Source organism: Barbus barbus (genome assembly GCF_936440315.1).
Source record: "Barbus barbus genome assembly, chromosome: 5".
Lineage (NCBI taxonomy): Eukaryota > Metazoa > Chordata > Actinopteri > Cypriniformes > Cyprinidae > Barbus > Barbus barbus.
The window spans coordinates 23,932,146-23,948,073 of record NC_136733.1 but is presented as its reverse complement, the minus strand read 5'-3'; the positions used below and the strand labels follow the sequence as shown (position 1 = coordinate 23,948,073).

Below are 15,928 nucleotides of genomic sequence, written 5' to 3'. Positions count from 1 at the left end.
GGTCAGTAAACTCCAGTTTAAACTCCAGCTTGTACCTTTTTTTCTCCATACTTGCTGTTAAGTTCTATTGCAAATGTGTTTGGTTTATTAAATACAAATTAAATATTAGGTCAAGATTCATTGTGAATGCTAACAGCAATGTGAAATTAAAGAGTTTTTGCTACTCTTACACTGGGTTAAATCAAATTACCTAACCTATTTCTGCCACATTAAAAAAAGAAAAAAAAAGAGAGAAAGAAAGCCATACAAGTGTTAAATTTGACAAAAAAAAAATCAAAATTATGGAATTATGAGACAAAGCATCATAAATGTGACAAAGTACAAATTCTGACATAAAAAGTTTAAATAATGGAAGTCGAAAGAAAAGTCATAATTGAGGGAAAAGTGTAAATTATGAAATAAAAATCACAATATTATAATTATAACTTTTTAGCTCATAATTTCAACTTTTCTTCTCATAATTATGACTTAGTGCACTGAAAAAAGTGATTAATTGAATTTACTAAAAAAATTTAAGGTAAGTGGTTGCAATCAATTTATTTTAGCTACATTTAAATAAACAGCTTGACTAACTTTCAAAATTTTTAAATAAATTGTTTGCAACCACTTAACTTAAAAAAAATATAATTTTATTTTTTGAAGGAGAGCTCCTTAAATGGCTTTGCAAATACACACAGCAGTAAGTTTAATGTTTTAAGCTTATCTTTAATGTCATGAAATGTAATGCATGTTCAGTAATTTTTTTTCTGGGCAAGGCAATTACAAGTACAAAGTACAGGTGTTTAAAACAAGTGCTTATGTAACATTGCACATTCACAAAATAAAAAACTAAAAACTCACAGGTGGAAAGAGGCCACATTGTTTGTGAAACATTACACACGTCCGCCCCCCGAGGCAGAAATGTTTGCTCGCTCCCCACTTGAACCTTTGAATCTTGAATCAAACTTAAAAAAGCAGGAGTGCTGACTTAACATTGCACAATTAATAAAAATATCATGTGGAAACAGGCAACAGTGCAGTTGTGAATCATATAACAATAGTGAATAAAACAATAGTGCTAAATCTGCACAACAAAGTGTTCACGTTGTGTAACAAATTGCAATTTGTAAGGGAATTTAAAAATGATTGAACTACTGATATACAGGTCTTAACCAGAAAATAGTGCAATGTAGGCTGTGACATCTGGACTAACAATTCATGCAGAGCCTGCACATACATGCCTGCTGCAAAATTACAGCACTAAACCGTTTTTCAGTCCTTGAATTTTGGGGGAGAGCCTTTCAGAATCCATCTGCATAAGGAATTTCTGAACAAATTCATAATAGTATTTTAGTTCTTTTGGGTATGCCAAATTAAGCACATAGATTGTACCCAGCATCAATGCACAGGCTTGTGCCACAGATTTGATCTGCTCAAGAATCATTACTCCAACAACGATTCCAATAGCGTCGTAGTCTCCAAGAACACCTCCTTCCTTTTTAATGACACACATGCCTATGGTGATGTTTTCCAGGTCTTTCAAGAAGTCATCTCTTTGACTGTCCTATATTTAAATAAAAAGAAACTGTAATTAGACGTTGTTTTGATTCATAACTAGTCTTTGACAAGTCTATACAATCAAGGGTAGTTAGGACGAAAACTATGGCACCCCCTTCCCCCATATGAACGGGGGTAGCTGCAGCCTGGAGCAATGGGCGTGCTGAAATGAGGCGTTCCGAAAGGTGAATCAGTACAACAAAATCTACCCCTAACCCTACCCCCACACCCTGACAGACAGCTTTGTCGACCAATCATTAAGACCTTTCTCCACGCCCCTACCTTTTGGCACGCCCTAACCTTTCGCCACGCCCATTGCTCAAGCCTGCAGTTATCCCTACTTGCAACCATTGAGATCAACTGAAAAATATTAGATCGCTTGACGGAGAGCGAAACTCTGAAGTGCTCAGTCAGAGTGTTCGGAGTGAAATAGATCTGTGCTAAACTAATACTTAGCCTCCAACTCACACCCTCATTCGGAGCTCATTTAGTAAAAATTTATCAGGACGGACCTTTTTGCAAAAACGGAAATGCTCGCGTGAATTTGTTACATTTATAGATAAGGATATATATCTATATATGCCTGACAGGGCAAGCCATTATGCTAATGCATTAGCTTGAAGCTTAAAATAAGCTTGGATCAGTGCTGTAATTAGACGCGGCCGACTGAAGTTGGATGTGCACTGTGGGGAGACCTGACTGATCGATAATGAGAATCGTTGTTGATTGATTTCATTATCGATAATAATCTATTTTAACGATTAGTTGTTGCAGCCCTAAAATGTAACTATTTTAGTCACAGTCTGGAGCCCAGTAATATAATATTACTTACTGTGCAAATCGTTGGAAACACTTCAATTCACACCACACAAACCTGGAAACTTCCTTCGGCAACAGGAAAATCGTGTGGCCTAGTCACACGTATGTGGAGAGAGTACCTCAAGTGAAAGCAAGAACACAATAATTATTATGGCTATAGACACATTTTACATGCAGCACCATTAAAACTACCAAAAAGGGGGATGTTTTGGTAGTAAAGATATTTACACTGAAACATTAAACTGACAAACACATAAAAGAAAAATACAATGGCACAAATAAACAGACGTTGCAATGCCATATATGAGCATTCAGATTTTACAGAGCAACTTGATTACATTAAAGTCAACTGACTGTTTACTGTAATGAGTGGTGAAGCATAATATAAAAATACTTACTGTGCAAATCGTTGCAAACACTTCAGGAAAATGACTTAAATTCACACCACACAAACCTGGAAACTTCCTTTGGCAACAGGGAAATCGCATGTGTAGTCACACACATGTGCAGAGAGTAAGTTACCTCAAGTGAAAGCAAGCATACAATAATTATTATTGTTAGATTAAGACACATTTTATATGCTGCAGTGCACTAGTAAAGCTAGCAAAAAGAGGGATGTTTTAGTAGTAAAGGTATTTGTATCAGCGGAAGTTGTCATAGTTGGGTTAACTTGAAGAGCAGTGAATGGGAGAGTACCACAGATATATATATTTTTTGCATTCCCATTTGCTCAAATAGCAAAAGAAAACTCAACCATAGTGTTTTCACGGCATTCAATAAAAGGAAAAACTTAGACTGATAACGGCAGTCAGAAGAGAGAACAATGTCAAATTTACTGTCCCTCCCATAGACGCTGCATTAGAAACACCCTCACATTAGCGTTAACTAATGTTAGCTATTTTGTTTGTTTGTTTTTTTACCAACGGAGGCACGAGAGCTCAACTCTCCCTCGGCCTCTTCCTCTTCTTCTCTATTACTTTAACGTTAGCTGTTGTAATTACATCAGCAGATTCGGCACATTCGCAATAAAAAGCGGCCCTTTCCAACTTCAGTAAAATGTTATGGTGTTACAGCTGTGAAAATACATCAATTGCTTTCTGAGACATGAACCGAAACTCAAATGAATTGTGAATTTTATTAACATTAACTTAAATCCTCCTTCCATTTTCACCTCAAAATTTTGAGGTGAGAGCCGCCACTGCTAGCACTGTTACTTTACCCACCGCCAAAACAAACTGCTCTAGAACAAATAATTAAGAAGATTAAAAATGCCCGTCCAAAAAGATTTATATGTCATGTTTAACCACATTAGAAGCATCAGATTCCCGAAGGCCTGGCTGTGGTAAAGCTAACTTTAGGCAGGAACAGACGATAGGTGGGATTTTCAGACAATCTTTTAAATAGATGCTATCTTTATAAATAAACGGCGTATTTTACGCTTATAAAACTACATTTACATCCAAAATATCTTAAAAGTACATTTCGTCACATAAAAAAGTAATATTTACGTTATTTGTGTGCGCGCGTGCACGGAATAGGATGTGACCGTTGGACCGTATTCCATGAAATATTACTTACTGTGCAAACAGACAGAATGATGAAAACTCCGGGGTGGAAACGAAAATGTCTTCACTTCCCACAGTGAACCTGACTGGAAACTCATTTTGGCGCCAGGGAAAATGTGCATTTGCGCATAGAACCAATTTAATATTTTTAACTAAATTTAATTAATTCACATGACTTGGATTTAAACCACATGTAATTCACATAAAACCAATTAATAATTATTAATTAAAATCAAAAACTAAATTTAAATGGTTTAAACCGGGTGTGTCTCACTCGAACTGGAATGTGAAGCTGCGGGCTCTTTGATCACCTCTGGTGGCTGGCTGCAGTACAGGTCATAAATCCCGCCCTCTCCATGTAAACGAATGGGACTTGAGTCATAACAAAAAAATTAATTACACTTCCAATACAATTTTCCAAAATATGATTTTGGTCATTTAAGATAGTTGTTATCACTCTGATATATGTTCAATTGTTTTTGTGGTAAGTTTAATTTTAGCTAGTAATTTGATGCTATAAAAACGTGGCGTGTCGTTATGGTTGATTGGGTCTGCGGGAGTTTGGGCGGGAGTTTGATTCCACGGCTCCACCTCACGACTCTACTGCGCAGACTCTGGCTCCAAACGAAGCTCTACTGCGCAGACTCGGGGTCCAAACGAAGCTCTACTGCGCAGACTCGGGCTCCAAACGAAGCTCTACTGTGCAGACTCGGGCTCCAAACGAAGCTCTACTGCGCAGACTCGGGCTCCAAACTAAGCTCTACTGCGCAGACTCGGGCTCCAAACGAAGCTCTACTGCACAGACTCGGGCTCCAAACTAAGCTCTACTGCGCAGACTTGGGCTCCAAACGAAGCTCTACTGCGCAGACTCGGGCTCCAAACGAAGCTCCAAACGAAGCTCTACTGTGCAGACTCGGGCTCCAAACGAAGCTCCAAACGAGCTCCAAACGAAGCTCCAAACTAAGCTCTACTGCGCAGACTCGGGCTCCAAACGAAGCTCTACTGCGCAGACTCGGGCTCCAAACGAAGCTCCAAACGAAGCTCTACTGTGCAGACTCGGGCTCCAAACGAAGCTCCAAACGAGCTCCAAACGAAGCTCCAAACGAAGCTCTACTGTGCAGACTCGGGCTCCAAACGAAGCTCCAAACGAGCTCCAAACGAAGCTCCAAACGAAGCTCTACTGTGCAGACTCGGGCTCCAAACGTAGCTCCAAACGAGCTCCAAACGAAGCTCCAAACGAAGCTCTACTGTGCAGACTCGGCTCCAAACGAAGCTCCAAACGAGCTCCAAACGAAGCTCCAAACGAAGCTCTACTGTGCAGACTTGGGCTCCAAACGAAGCTCCAAATGAGCTCCAAACGAAGCTCTACTGTGCAGACTCGGGCTCCAAACGAAGCTCTACTGCACAGACTCGGGCTCCAAACGAAGCTCCAAACGAGCTCCAAACGAAGCTCTATTGTGCAGACTCGGGCTCCAAACGAAGCTCTACTGTGCAGACTCTTGCTCCAAATGACGTCATTTACTCACGATGGCAGTGGCCATACTGAGATGTTTTGGCTTCACTTTTCTATAATGGAAGGAAGCAGAGATGCGTCGTCCATCTTTTTTTACAGTCTATAGTTTAAACAAGCTAAATTTAATTATGCTTAATTTAATTGGGGCCATAATCATTTTTTTTCAGTGGGTCTCAATTAAACTTGTCATAATTATGACTTTTTATGTCACAATTAAGATTTACCAAAGCAGTGACAGAAATGGGCTTCCAGAAGTGTGTTCAGCTACTGACCCAGAAAAATAATTTTATGTACAGTATAATCTCAGTTAATTTCAGACTCCATAAGACACTGCATACTACATATGTATATCAATTCAGAACTGCTCTACCAATGAAACCACAAAAAAACACAAAACTATTTCAGAATTTGAACATAACTAAACAGTCTTTATTCTGAACAATTCCAATAATGAAAACAGTGAACCAAAACAGATTTGATCATTTTTGAACTAGTGAAAACACAAAACATGCAAAATACATTGTTTTTACAACATTTGTATTTTTTATTTATTTTATATGGTGAATATTATGAATATTACTATTTTACTAATATAGTAATAGATTACTATTACTAATATTACTAAATAATAATAAAAAAAACTATTTACAGTATTTACAGTGGAGGAAGACGCTCTAGCAGCCACTAAAATGGTTTTTTTCTGACCATCTGGATTCACCAGACCTCTGAAAAGACAGGAAAGAGTGAGAGAAAAAGAGTGAGAAAGTGTGTAAGCAAAACAAATCAAACTTGCAACACTGTTTACATTTTGTACACACACACACACGCGCGCACACACACACAATACTCGGGACATACCCACAAACAAACACACCCACACGAACAAAACTCATGTAATCCCCTCATATTATCCCTCTCCGTTGTCATTTTTAGAATCTAAAACAGCTAACATGAAACAAAAGCTGCAAATAACTACATGATAAACACACAAACATTCAAGAGGAGGGTGGAGACACTTACGTGCTAATGCTATCCACGCTTCCCAGCGATCTCCGTGCGTTTTCGGTTACTAAATTAGCCATTTTGTCTCCCCACGTCCTCCAAAACACCACCAAACGCCACAGAAACTCTTCTCAAGTCGAAGATCCATGATGGAGAGATTCAGATGTGAGCTTTGGACAACATCTGTTCGCTGATAGCCAGTCTGTGTAGCGCTGCGACGCCATTATGTGTACGCTTCATGCGTAACCCGAGAGCGCACGAAAACACACGGACAATACGCCGAGCTATTCTCTAAACAATCTTACGTAAACTATTCAAACTGTCAATCACTGTAAACGTCCTTGTGGTTGGCTAACACTTCCATCCATCAAAACTGTGCTGGCGAGGCATTGGCTGGCTTCAAACACCCCTATTGTGATGTGTCCGGATTGACACCTCGCTGACCCATTCACGGACGCGCTTACTGTCCCGGGTTATAACAGCTCCTGCGATTGAAGGAGAGAGACGAGGGAGGGCTATTCTTACTCGGAAGAGACGATTCTGCTGGAAATAGATGGCGTTTCAAAGCTGGAATCCGAATTATAATCGATATTTATTGGAAAATGGACGCTATCGATAACTATAACTCGAATCGCTTATGTAAACAAAGGAGGATCTATCGTGTTTTCCCCTATTTTTTCGTTGTTTTGGATTAAAAAGTGGATGCATTTTGAAGAGTGGACCCTTCTCTTGAAATGTATGCTGGTGTGTCTTGGAATAGTCTGAGCTGACCAGCGCTATTGGCGATCAAACGTGAGTACTGCGGTTCGCTTTGTTCATTTTAAATGGCCGGTCTTTCAGCATTTCTGTTAACCCTTTCCTCTCTGGTGTATTGATTTCAAAAACAAGCTCAGATCGTTAATCTTGAGTGTTTTAGCTTTCAAATGATATATAGTTAATGATAATTGATTGAATATTGTTCTAAAACAAAGGTAATAAAAAGCCCGACCACGCCCGACCACGCCCTTCCGGCCCGCCCACGGGCCGATGCGGGTTAACAGGTTAATAAAAAATTAAAATATATATATATTTTTAATTTAATTAAAAACAGTAATACTTAACTGTTAACTGTACTTAATTGGTCCAGTCTTTGAGACGACCACACTCGGTGAACTTGATGATACCCAGTTGGTTCATGTATCTTATTAATTCATGCATTTTTCTTGTGCGTTTTAGACCTTGCTGATTTATTCATGACTGACTGTGTCTCCCGCTTTGTGTTCTTCAGACTGTGCGCACCATCCGCCGGCGCCGCTGTTACCCGCCGACCTGGAAGCGCTGGGTCTTTTTCCTGTTCCCTGGCACCACCATTGCCACATCAGCGGTGGCCTTATACGCCTTTGTGGAGACGGAGGAGAACTACTTCTACATCCACAGCATCTGGCATATGCTCATCGCCGGGAGCGTCGGCTTCCTTCTGCCGCCACGTGCCAAACCTGACGTGAAAGTCACTCCCCTGAAGCGGCGGCGAGGCTGTGGCTACCAGCTCTGTGTGAACGAGCACGAGGAGATGGGACTGGTGGACCCAGCGATCATTACCATCAACAGCATATGCACCAGCTGATGATGCTTAGCAACATGGACTTTTATTTGCCTTTTTTCTCCTTCCTTTGGATTATAAAAACACGGAAAACAAAGCCAGAGAATTTACTGATGCACTGTAAATAACTTTTGACCGAAACACACACACACAGACATACACACGCACTTGTATATACTGTACGTACAAGTTTTTGTCATCGTTATTTGGATTACTATTATTGTTAATAATATCGATTGCATTGTTAGTATCTGGGAATGGTTTGTGTCAGTACAGCGATGCACTGTTATTAGTGCATTATTTAAACCGTCTGAGCTGATTTTTCTGCTGCTATTGACAGTGACTGTAAAATTGAAAAATGTGTCATGTAATTTATTCATTGTTTTCTGGCACTCAGATGACCAAATGTTTTATTGTGTTTAGAGGATGCAAATGAAGAACATTACGTGGATGTATCAAGGGCACTGCTTTTTTAGTTTTCTTTCTAAACATCTTTTGCACTGAGACACAACAAATGTGATACTGTACATTTTTTAAATATAAGTATAGTTATGATCCAGTCACAATGTGTACATGTATAGTATAGTTGTTTTCAGTGGAATGTCTGATTGTACTTTGGATTGCATTGTATTGCCTTTGCAGCATAATCGATTGTCGATTTATAGAAGGTTTAGGAAAGTGTCCATTGCCAAGACCAGGTTTTAATACGAAACCTCAGATAAATAACCTCATATTTCCTGTTGTATTTACTTAGTGAGGATCAGAGGGAGACATTTTAAAGCAAAAGCAAATGATTAAGCAAATAAATGTTTTATTTTTTCGGTATCAAATCAGATTCTTTATTTGGCTAGGTGTAAAAAAAGTCATGTGTTACGACTTGAAATTGACACATCAGACTGCTGTCATACTCTGATATATTGAAGAGATGAGAAACCGCAAGCAGGGGCCTCTGAGATTCAAAACCCATTTTTAAATAATTTCCTCCTAATTTCATATCATGACATCATCCTCTGTATGTCATTTGTTATGAGGATGTGTGTCTTAATGTTCCTGCCATATGTGCTCTCATATCACACATCGGTCTTAAACAACATGGAGCTTAAGGACTGTTTTATGTCATGACACCAGACAGTGGCACAATATATTCTTCTGTCATATCTGCCTTTGACTGGGGATGAATCATGTGTCATGCTACTTGTTAATGAATAATTATCATCGTTCTCCAAACTGAACATTTGTTCAGTAACTCCCTTTTAATTGAAATGACATCCAGTGATTCTAACGGAAATTAAATCATTGCTATCATTGTCCTAATACGGGCAAAGTTGCTGTAAAAAAAAAAAAAAAAAAAAAAAAAAAAGTATACCCGGTCCTTAAGTTTATTTGTTCAGAAACAAACTACTTAATTTAGATGTACTTTAAATTGTTTTTGCAATAATCTATAAACCCTAGTGTGCTCATTGTATGTACTGTGCCCTCCCACATCCACAAACAAATCAAGGCCTCTCTAAACTTGATCTTGTGCGATTTAGAATTTTGTGTTGATATTCAGCATTTCTCCAATGGGCACTATGCTCATTTCTCCTCGCATAACATATTCGCTAAGGCTCGGTCATGTGTCGGAGCAATCTTTTGCAATTTTTCTAGTCAAAATGGGAATGGATGAGAGATGTCACGCTGAAATGGGGGACACGGTGAGATTGGCTGCGGTTTCTAGATGGCGAGTAGGTAAAGGATTTAGGCCTCTGAGCTTATGAAAACCATTTATTTCACTCATTTAAAATCAGTTTAGATTCACACAATGTCTTTTAACTTTGCCACAATTTGCAGTGTGATTAGGACATGGTATTAAAATTATGATCTAATCCACGCGCTTTCAGTAAATGTCTAAGTATCTGTATTGCAAAGGAAGTGGCTCAGCAGGACTCTGGACTGACAGCAGCATTGCAAATAGGAGAAGCAGCGTAACGTGTTTTAATTACGATATGCATATGAATTTGTTTGCAGCCACTGAGGGCAGAATGACAGGACATGAATTAGTCCAATGAATGAGCGACACTTAAGCCTGACACCCACTCTGACACATGAAGTGTATAGTTGAACAGGAAACATGACTAACAATCCAGAAAAACTGTAAAGCATTTTAATGTAGGAATAAAGTCATTTTAAACATTTCACCAGTGAAATACGTAAAGTGTAGTGCATTTCTTTTCATCATTTACATTTTATTAGACATGCATGTTATTCAAGTCTTGCATTTTTGGCATCAGTGCATTTTATAGTGTGTATAAAGAGGAATCATCAAAACCTGCTGGTTTGCCTAATGTTTTGTGCGTTCCACACCTTGTGTGCTGTTATTTCAGTAGTAATGATAAAGTAGTGGTTTTAAGTAGGAGCATAGTATTTAAATTTTCTTGGGAATTAACTTACAGTTGACAACTACATAAGGTTTAGCACATAATTTTGGTTTAGCAAAAAGTATTTAAAACAAAAAATGAACACACTCCAGCAACAATAATGACAGATTCTGAAACAAAAATGGGGAGTCAATGTATTCTGCTCATAATTCCTGGCTCATAAACCAGAGGATGAGGGGAAGAGCAAAATAACTTAAAACAAAACTAACAAAACAATGCAGCAAATCAGCACAAAGACAGACAGACCACCAGATATTATTTTTACAATCACAAAATCTGCTTCAGCAGCAGTGAGATATTTTGCATCAGTACAAAATTTTCACCTATTGTAATCTGAACAAAAAAGATAACCCAACCCAACCCCCCCCCCCCCCCCCCATCAATCGTAACTATTTTTAACTGAATTGGTGGTGAATTCGTATGAATTCTCATTCACACATTTTCATAGGATGTGTTTACACTCCACTTACAGTTAGGCTTGGGGGTGGCCCTTTTCCCCCAAAAAAATCATACATTTCCATATATGATTCACATCGTACAAATTCATACAAAACTGTCACCGCATAAAATAATTGTTTTCTTATGAGATTTTACAAACAAAAGCATTTTGTCCCACAAATCATAAACTCTCACATGAATTCATCCAAATAAGCACATCATTCTGACATCAGCATGTCCAGAAACAAATAACCTTCACATACACGTACTAGTCAAGAATTTTAAAAAAAGAGTGCAGTAAACTACATAAAAACATTTGTAGGTAACTGACCTTTATCAAAATAACGCTATAAAGCAGCAGTCCTTCACTCATCAGGGTCCTCAAATCGATTAACCTGTTAGGGTTTGTGCGCACTGCATAGGCTGTGATTCACAAGATCAACATTTAGGATATAACTTGACTGGGAAAAAAAAAAAAAAAAAAAAAAAAAAAAAAAAAATCACATTTTTTTTTTTAAATAAATCAAAAGACTCCAATAAACATTTTTTGCACAAAAATTACATTCACATACAGGCCATTCCCAGTATTGTGAGGCTGGACATAACGTAAGTTGTGGAGTGTGAGTGCAACGCTCTTAAAGTGCGTGAAGTATTTTTTTTACATGATATGATATAGAGTCCAGATCTTTTTTTGCATTAGTATCCATCAGGATGGACCTCAATAGCAGGAGCTCCGTAGGCACTAACATGTTCTGCATTCAGTCGCAGCAGCATGGACAAAAAGCAATCTGAACACTCGCCCACCTCCTCTACAGGCCTGTCTCCCTCTGAAAACAACCGGAAGACAACGGAGCTGTTTGTGACACCAGAAACACAGCCAGACAGAGACCCGGAACCCCCCTGCTCTATATGGAGCAGAGGGCTGCTCACAGTCTCATGAGCAGACAGTCCAACGTCAGCCAGGTTTCTCAGCATAACCACAGAATGAAGCAAGGCAGAAAGCCCTCCGGTCACGGCAACAAACTGCTTCTCGTCCGGATCATCCACCCCATCTTCAGTTATACTTAGCACTAGAGGAAAACTAAAATAAGGCTCCTGAGTGATGTCTGAGGTAAAGTCATTGAGAATCACTCCGCTACTTGGTAAGTATTGCCCGGATCCCCACGTGCTGTTGAGCGAGGTGGAGATTACTATGAAATTGCCGTGATTATCGAGGATTCCTACAAAACTGCTTGTGGTATTTAATGTGAACATCTCTCTCTGACTTGTGTTGAAGAATTCATTCGCCAAATTTAGGAGGGCATTATAAGAGGCAAAGGCATTACCGAGATCTCCGTGGCTCGGAAAAGTGAGGTTTTGCTCTCGGACTCTATCTAATATATTGGATATCATTCTACCTGTGAGCTGGTTGGGGGCTGAAAGAATGCTGTATTTCTCCTCTGCCACGATAAGGGGCTCATTGATTTCTCCGCCGCTGGCCTGAGCAGCAGCAAGGAAAGCCGGTCTCTCTGCTTCAGAAATGTCTTGAGCCAATTTTACGGCCAGGTTTTCCGGGAAATGGGAGCTATTTAGGCTGACGCTCAGCAAAAGTTCTGATAGATTCCCATTGGTGACATGCTCGCCCTCTGATTTCATATCGCCGGTCATATCGCAGAACTGATTGCACAGTCTTGACTGGAGTATTTTGTCCTTGTGGGTTTCTAAAGCCCTGGAGAGGATTCCATCGATAAGGAAACCCTCTTTAGCGAGTTTTATGGCGCCCTCGAAAAGTCGACTCCATTCTAATTGCCCGTATTTGGCATGCAGCAGTCGAAGGCCCTGCAATAATGAGGGAGCACCATATGTAGGCCGCTTCTGAGAGGTGTCATGTATCTCTTTAAATGATCTTGTAGTGTGATTGTACAAAATTGCAGAAAACACTCCACCTTAAAGAAAAGGAAAGCACGAATGAATCATTCAGCAGCCTCAAAAAGTAGGCCTAGTTTATGCTTTTAGTAACCTTGTGAAAGGCAATTGCGTTGCTAATTAGTTGTAGAACTGCTCAAATATTCATAGAAGTGATTATTTTTTATTGCTAATGGGCTTTTTCCATGCTTAATTTCTATAACCTTTCATGAACATTATTTTACATCTAAAGAGACAGTCTTAAAAACCACTCACTAAAACCATTTGAAATGCATAACACTTGCAAAAATGTTCATGGTATTTTTAGAGAATTACATTCAATATTGCAAGTTAAACATTAAAATTGCAGATTTCAGGAAATTACATCATGCATCAGACAGAGCTAGAAATCAATGATAAATCTCAAAATCAATTATGAATGTTAATAACACGGGCAGTGTTGTGGTCGAGACCAGCTCATTCAAGTCTAAGACCAAGATCAATGCTGAGTCCAAGACCACATGTTCATGGCTTTGTCATGGACTCAGAACCATGTGGACTTATTCTTGACTCAGACGTGACAATTTTCTGGTTTCGGTCTTGGCTCAGAGTCCAGTGAGCTGGTCTCGACTACAACACTGAAAACTGTACTTTTTGTTTTAACCAACCAAGACTGTGGCACTGAAACAATTGATTTGTAGAAGTGAAGTAATGAAAAGTGCATGGTACTATTACTGACCTAATCCAGCAGTGTGTGGATGAACAACTCCTAGGCAGAGTAAAGCAGCAATCCCTGCATCGACCACATTCCCTCTCTCCTGAAGAAGCTCCTTACCAATACTGGAACAGTTAGCTATAAGTCACACAGGAGACATTAAATATATTTATGGGTTTTCTGCCACAATGCACATATTTGTTTGTATTATAATTATTAAATGGAAGGAGTCTTGCCAGAGTCTGTGATGATGGCAGCATTGTGGTACAGCGATTGACTGTGCTCATGAGTATGACTATCATGATCATGATGATGATGATGATGATGATGATCATGATCATCTCCGTCTTTGTGGTCGTGGTCATCATCTAGATGTTGTCCATGATGGTGTTTGTGGTCTTCATCTTCAGAAATCTTGTGTGTCTTGTTAGTGCCTTGATGATCTGACAGGTCCAGATGCTCCTCAATTCCAGGCCAATAGCCGTTCCACTCATAGATCAGAAATCCAAAAACAATTCCTAGAAGAATCACTGCCACTGTGACCCTGATACAGGTATCTCGTTTCCTTGTCCTTCCTTGCTGATTGATGAAGGGCCTGCATATTTTAAGAACAATAACAATGTGGAGTGTGCAGGAGCAGTATTCACAAAGCTCAAATATAAAGGAGTTTTTGCTTTTCTGTGATGCTGCTCTGAATCAGTCTGAGTAGACTGTATCACTTTGTTCTCTGTGGCTTATAAAAGGAATACAATGCACAGCCGGACACTGTAAAGTTCACCCACAAATGAAAATTTTACTCATGCTGTTCATATCTGAACCGGTGCACAAAACAAGCAGCATTTGCTATCACGTCTTCAGTCTAAAATGCAAACTGAAATTTTCAAGATGGGAATTTGAGCAATTCCAGTCTGTTCCTCACACAAAGTTTTTGTATGACTTGCGTTATATTGCTAGAGCTAGGTTACTTTTATGATAAGATTATCAAGTTTCCTGGCTTTTTGAAAAAAAAAAATTATGAACTGGTTGGACTTATTCCTTGTAAAAAAATTGTGTGGTTGTTGCTTTTAAATTTATTTGGCCTGAAAGCATTACAATGGCATTTTAAATAATTATATATTAAATTAATTGTTAAAGAAAATGAATCGCAACTCTCCACTGGCAAGAATATCTATAAGCGACATTCCACTGAGAACATTTATACCAGAATTTACAGGGCTAGCGACGCGACGCGGCAAAACTTGAAAGATCGCATTACAACGTGAAGCACAGGCTAATACTGCAGGTGCTCTGCGAGTTTGTCGCGTCTTTAGGAGGCTATATCGAGCACCTAAAAGAAAATAGCAGCCACGACATAGGAGAAAATGCACTTGACATTCTTTTGAAATTACATTTAACTTGCGCAACAGAGGTCATGCAAATTTTACTTTCATTTTGTCACTTACGAGTGGAAATCAATCGTAATTTCATCGTCCTGATCTTCAGTACAATCGCTGTCGTTTTCATCTCGCACATCGCTTGCAAGTACTTTATATTTAACAGTGCTCTGCACCATTTTCCCCGTGTGCATTTTGGCTCTGTCGTTAAAACATTGATTCCAGCAGTAACCTAATCTCCTACTTCCTGTTTGTCCTGACAGTCAGGCCAGGTAGAAACTGCACAAACCCCACTGATGGGCGTGCACGTCAAAGTTATTGTTTCAAGGCAACTCACATTTGTTTCTACATGTTTAATTTGTCTATTCAAACTATATGTTCACGGTGCAGTGCCATTAAAAAGAGAAAAATTTCCTACCTAAATAAATAGAGCCAAGATAAATGACCTTCAGAAATAAACCCACAATGAGAAATATTCACTGGAGTACAGCAAGTGACAGCTAACACTAGTTTCCCTGATACCTGCTCAAACAGTAGCAAATGCACATACATTATCACAAAGGCATACAAAGCTTTTGTAGATGTTTTTTAATGTCTATGAAAGTCAGACATGTCCACAAAGGCAGAGGCTCGATGTTTCAGTGACCCGGAAACGAGCTGAGTGCATAAGCCTCAATATTCCTTTCAAAGTAGCCTGTGACTCCAAATCTCCATCTTCAAGGGAATCATGGTGCACGGCTTCCCACCTTATTTACTTTTTGACATTTACTGGAAGGTTTTCAAACATGCAGAGTGTAATTGAATATAAAATTCACGCAGAGATGGTGAGAGCTGCTGTCATATCAAGATACAGCTAGAGATTGAGAATCTCAGCAATACTGACCGGCTTAAATGTCACTCATGTGTCTATGACTTTATTTGTTTATACCCTCTGCTCTCTGGGTATCACTCGCCCCCCTCTATTCCACATGTAGCTCTACCGCAGTATTCAAATACACCTTTATACAGCCCTGAATGTCAGCACACTAGAAGAATGGGAGGGGGTTTGTAAGATATACTGTCTGGCACCAGTTCCTTTGTGAGTTTT

General features: G+C 39.2%; 1 protein-coding gene across 1 annotated transcript; it reads right to left on the bottom strand.

The window, feature by feature from the left end:
* Positions 1 to 10,143: 10,143 nt before the first annotated feature.
* ggt6 (gamma-glutamyltransferase 6) lies at positions 10,144 to 15,093 on the bottom strand. The gene is made up of 4 exons (XM_079417965.1): positions 14,911 to 15,093; positions 13,705 to 14,063; positions 13,493 to 13,606; positions 10,144 to 12,794 (listed from the first exon to the last, which is right to left on the bottom strand). The coding sequence occupies exons 1-4, from the start codon at positions 15,033 to 15,035 to the stop codon at positions 11,566 to 11,568; spliced, it is 1,827 nt and encodes a 608-aa protein (XP_079274091.1). The 5' UTR covers positions 15,036 to 15,093; the 3' UTR covers positions 10,144 to 11,565.
* Positions 15,094 to 15,928: the final 835 nt, after the last annotated feature.

What these genes read in the sequence shown, in the direction of transcription:
- ggt6 (XM_079417965.1), bottom strand. Translation starts at nt 15,035, where the DNA reads ATGCACACGGGGAAAATGGTGCAGAGCACTGTTAAATATAAAGTACTT. An exon ending in ATTACGATTGATTTCCACTC is followed by an intron (nt 14,064 to 14,910) that starts GTAAGTGACAAA and finishes TAAAATATGCAG; the next exon opens with GCCCTTCATCAATCAGCAAG. An exon ending in TGCCATCATCACAGACTCTG is followed by an intron (nt 13,607 to 13,704) that starts GCAAGACTCCTT and finishes TGTGACTTATAG; the next exon opens with CTAACTGTTCCAGTATTGGT.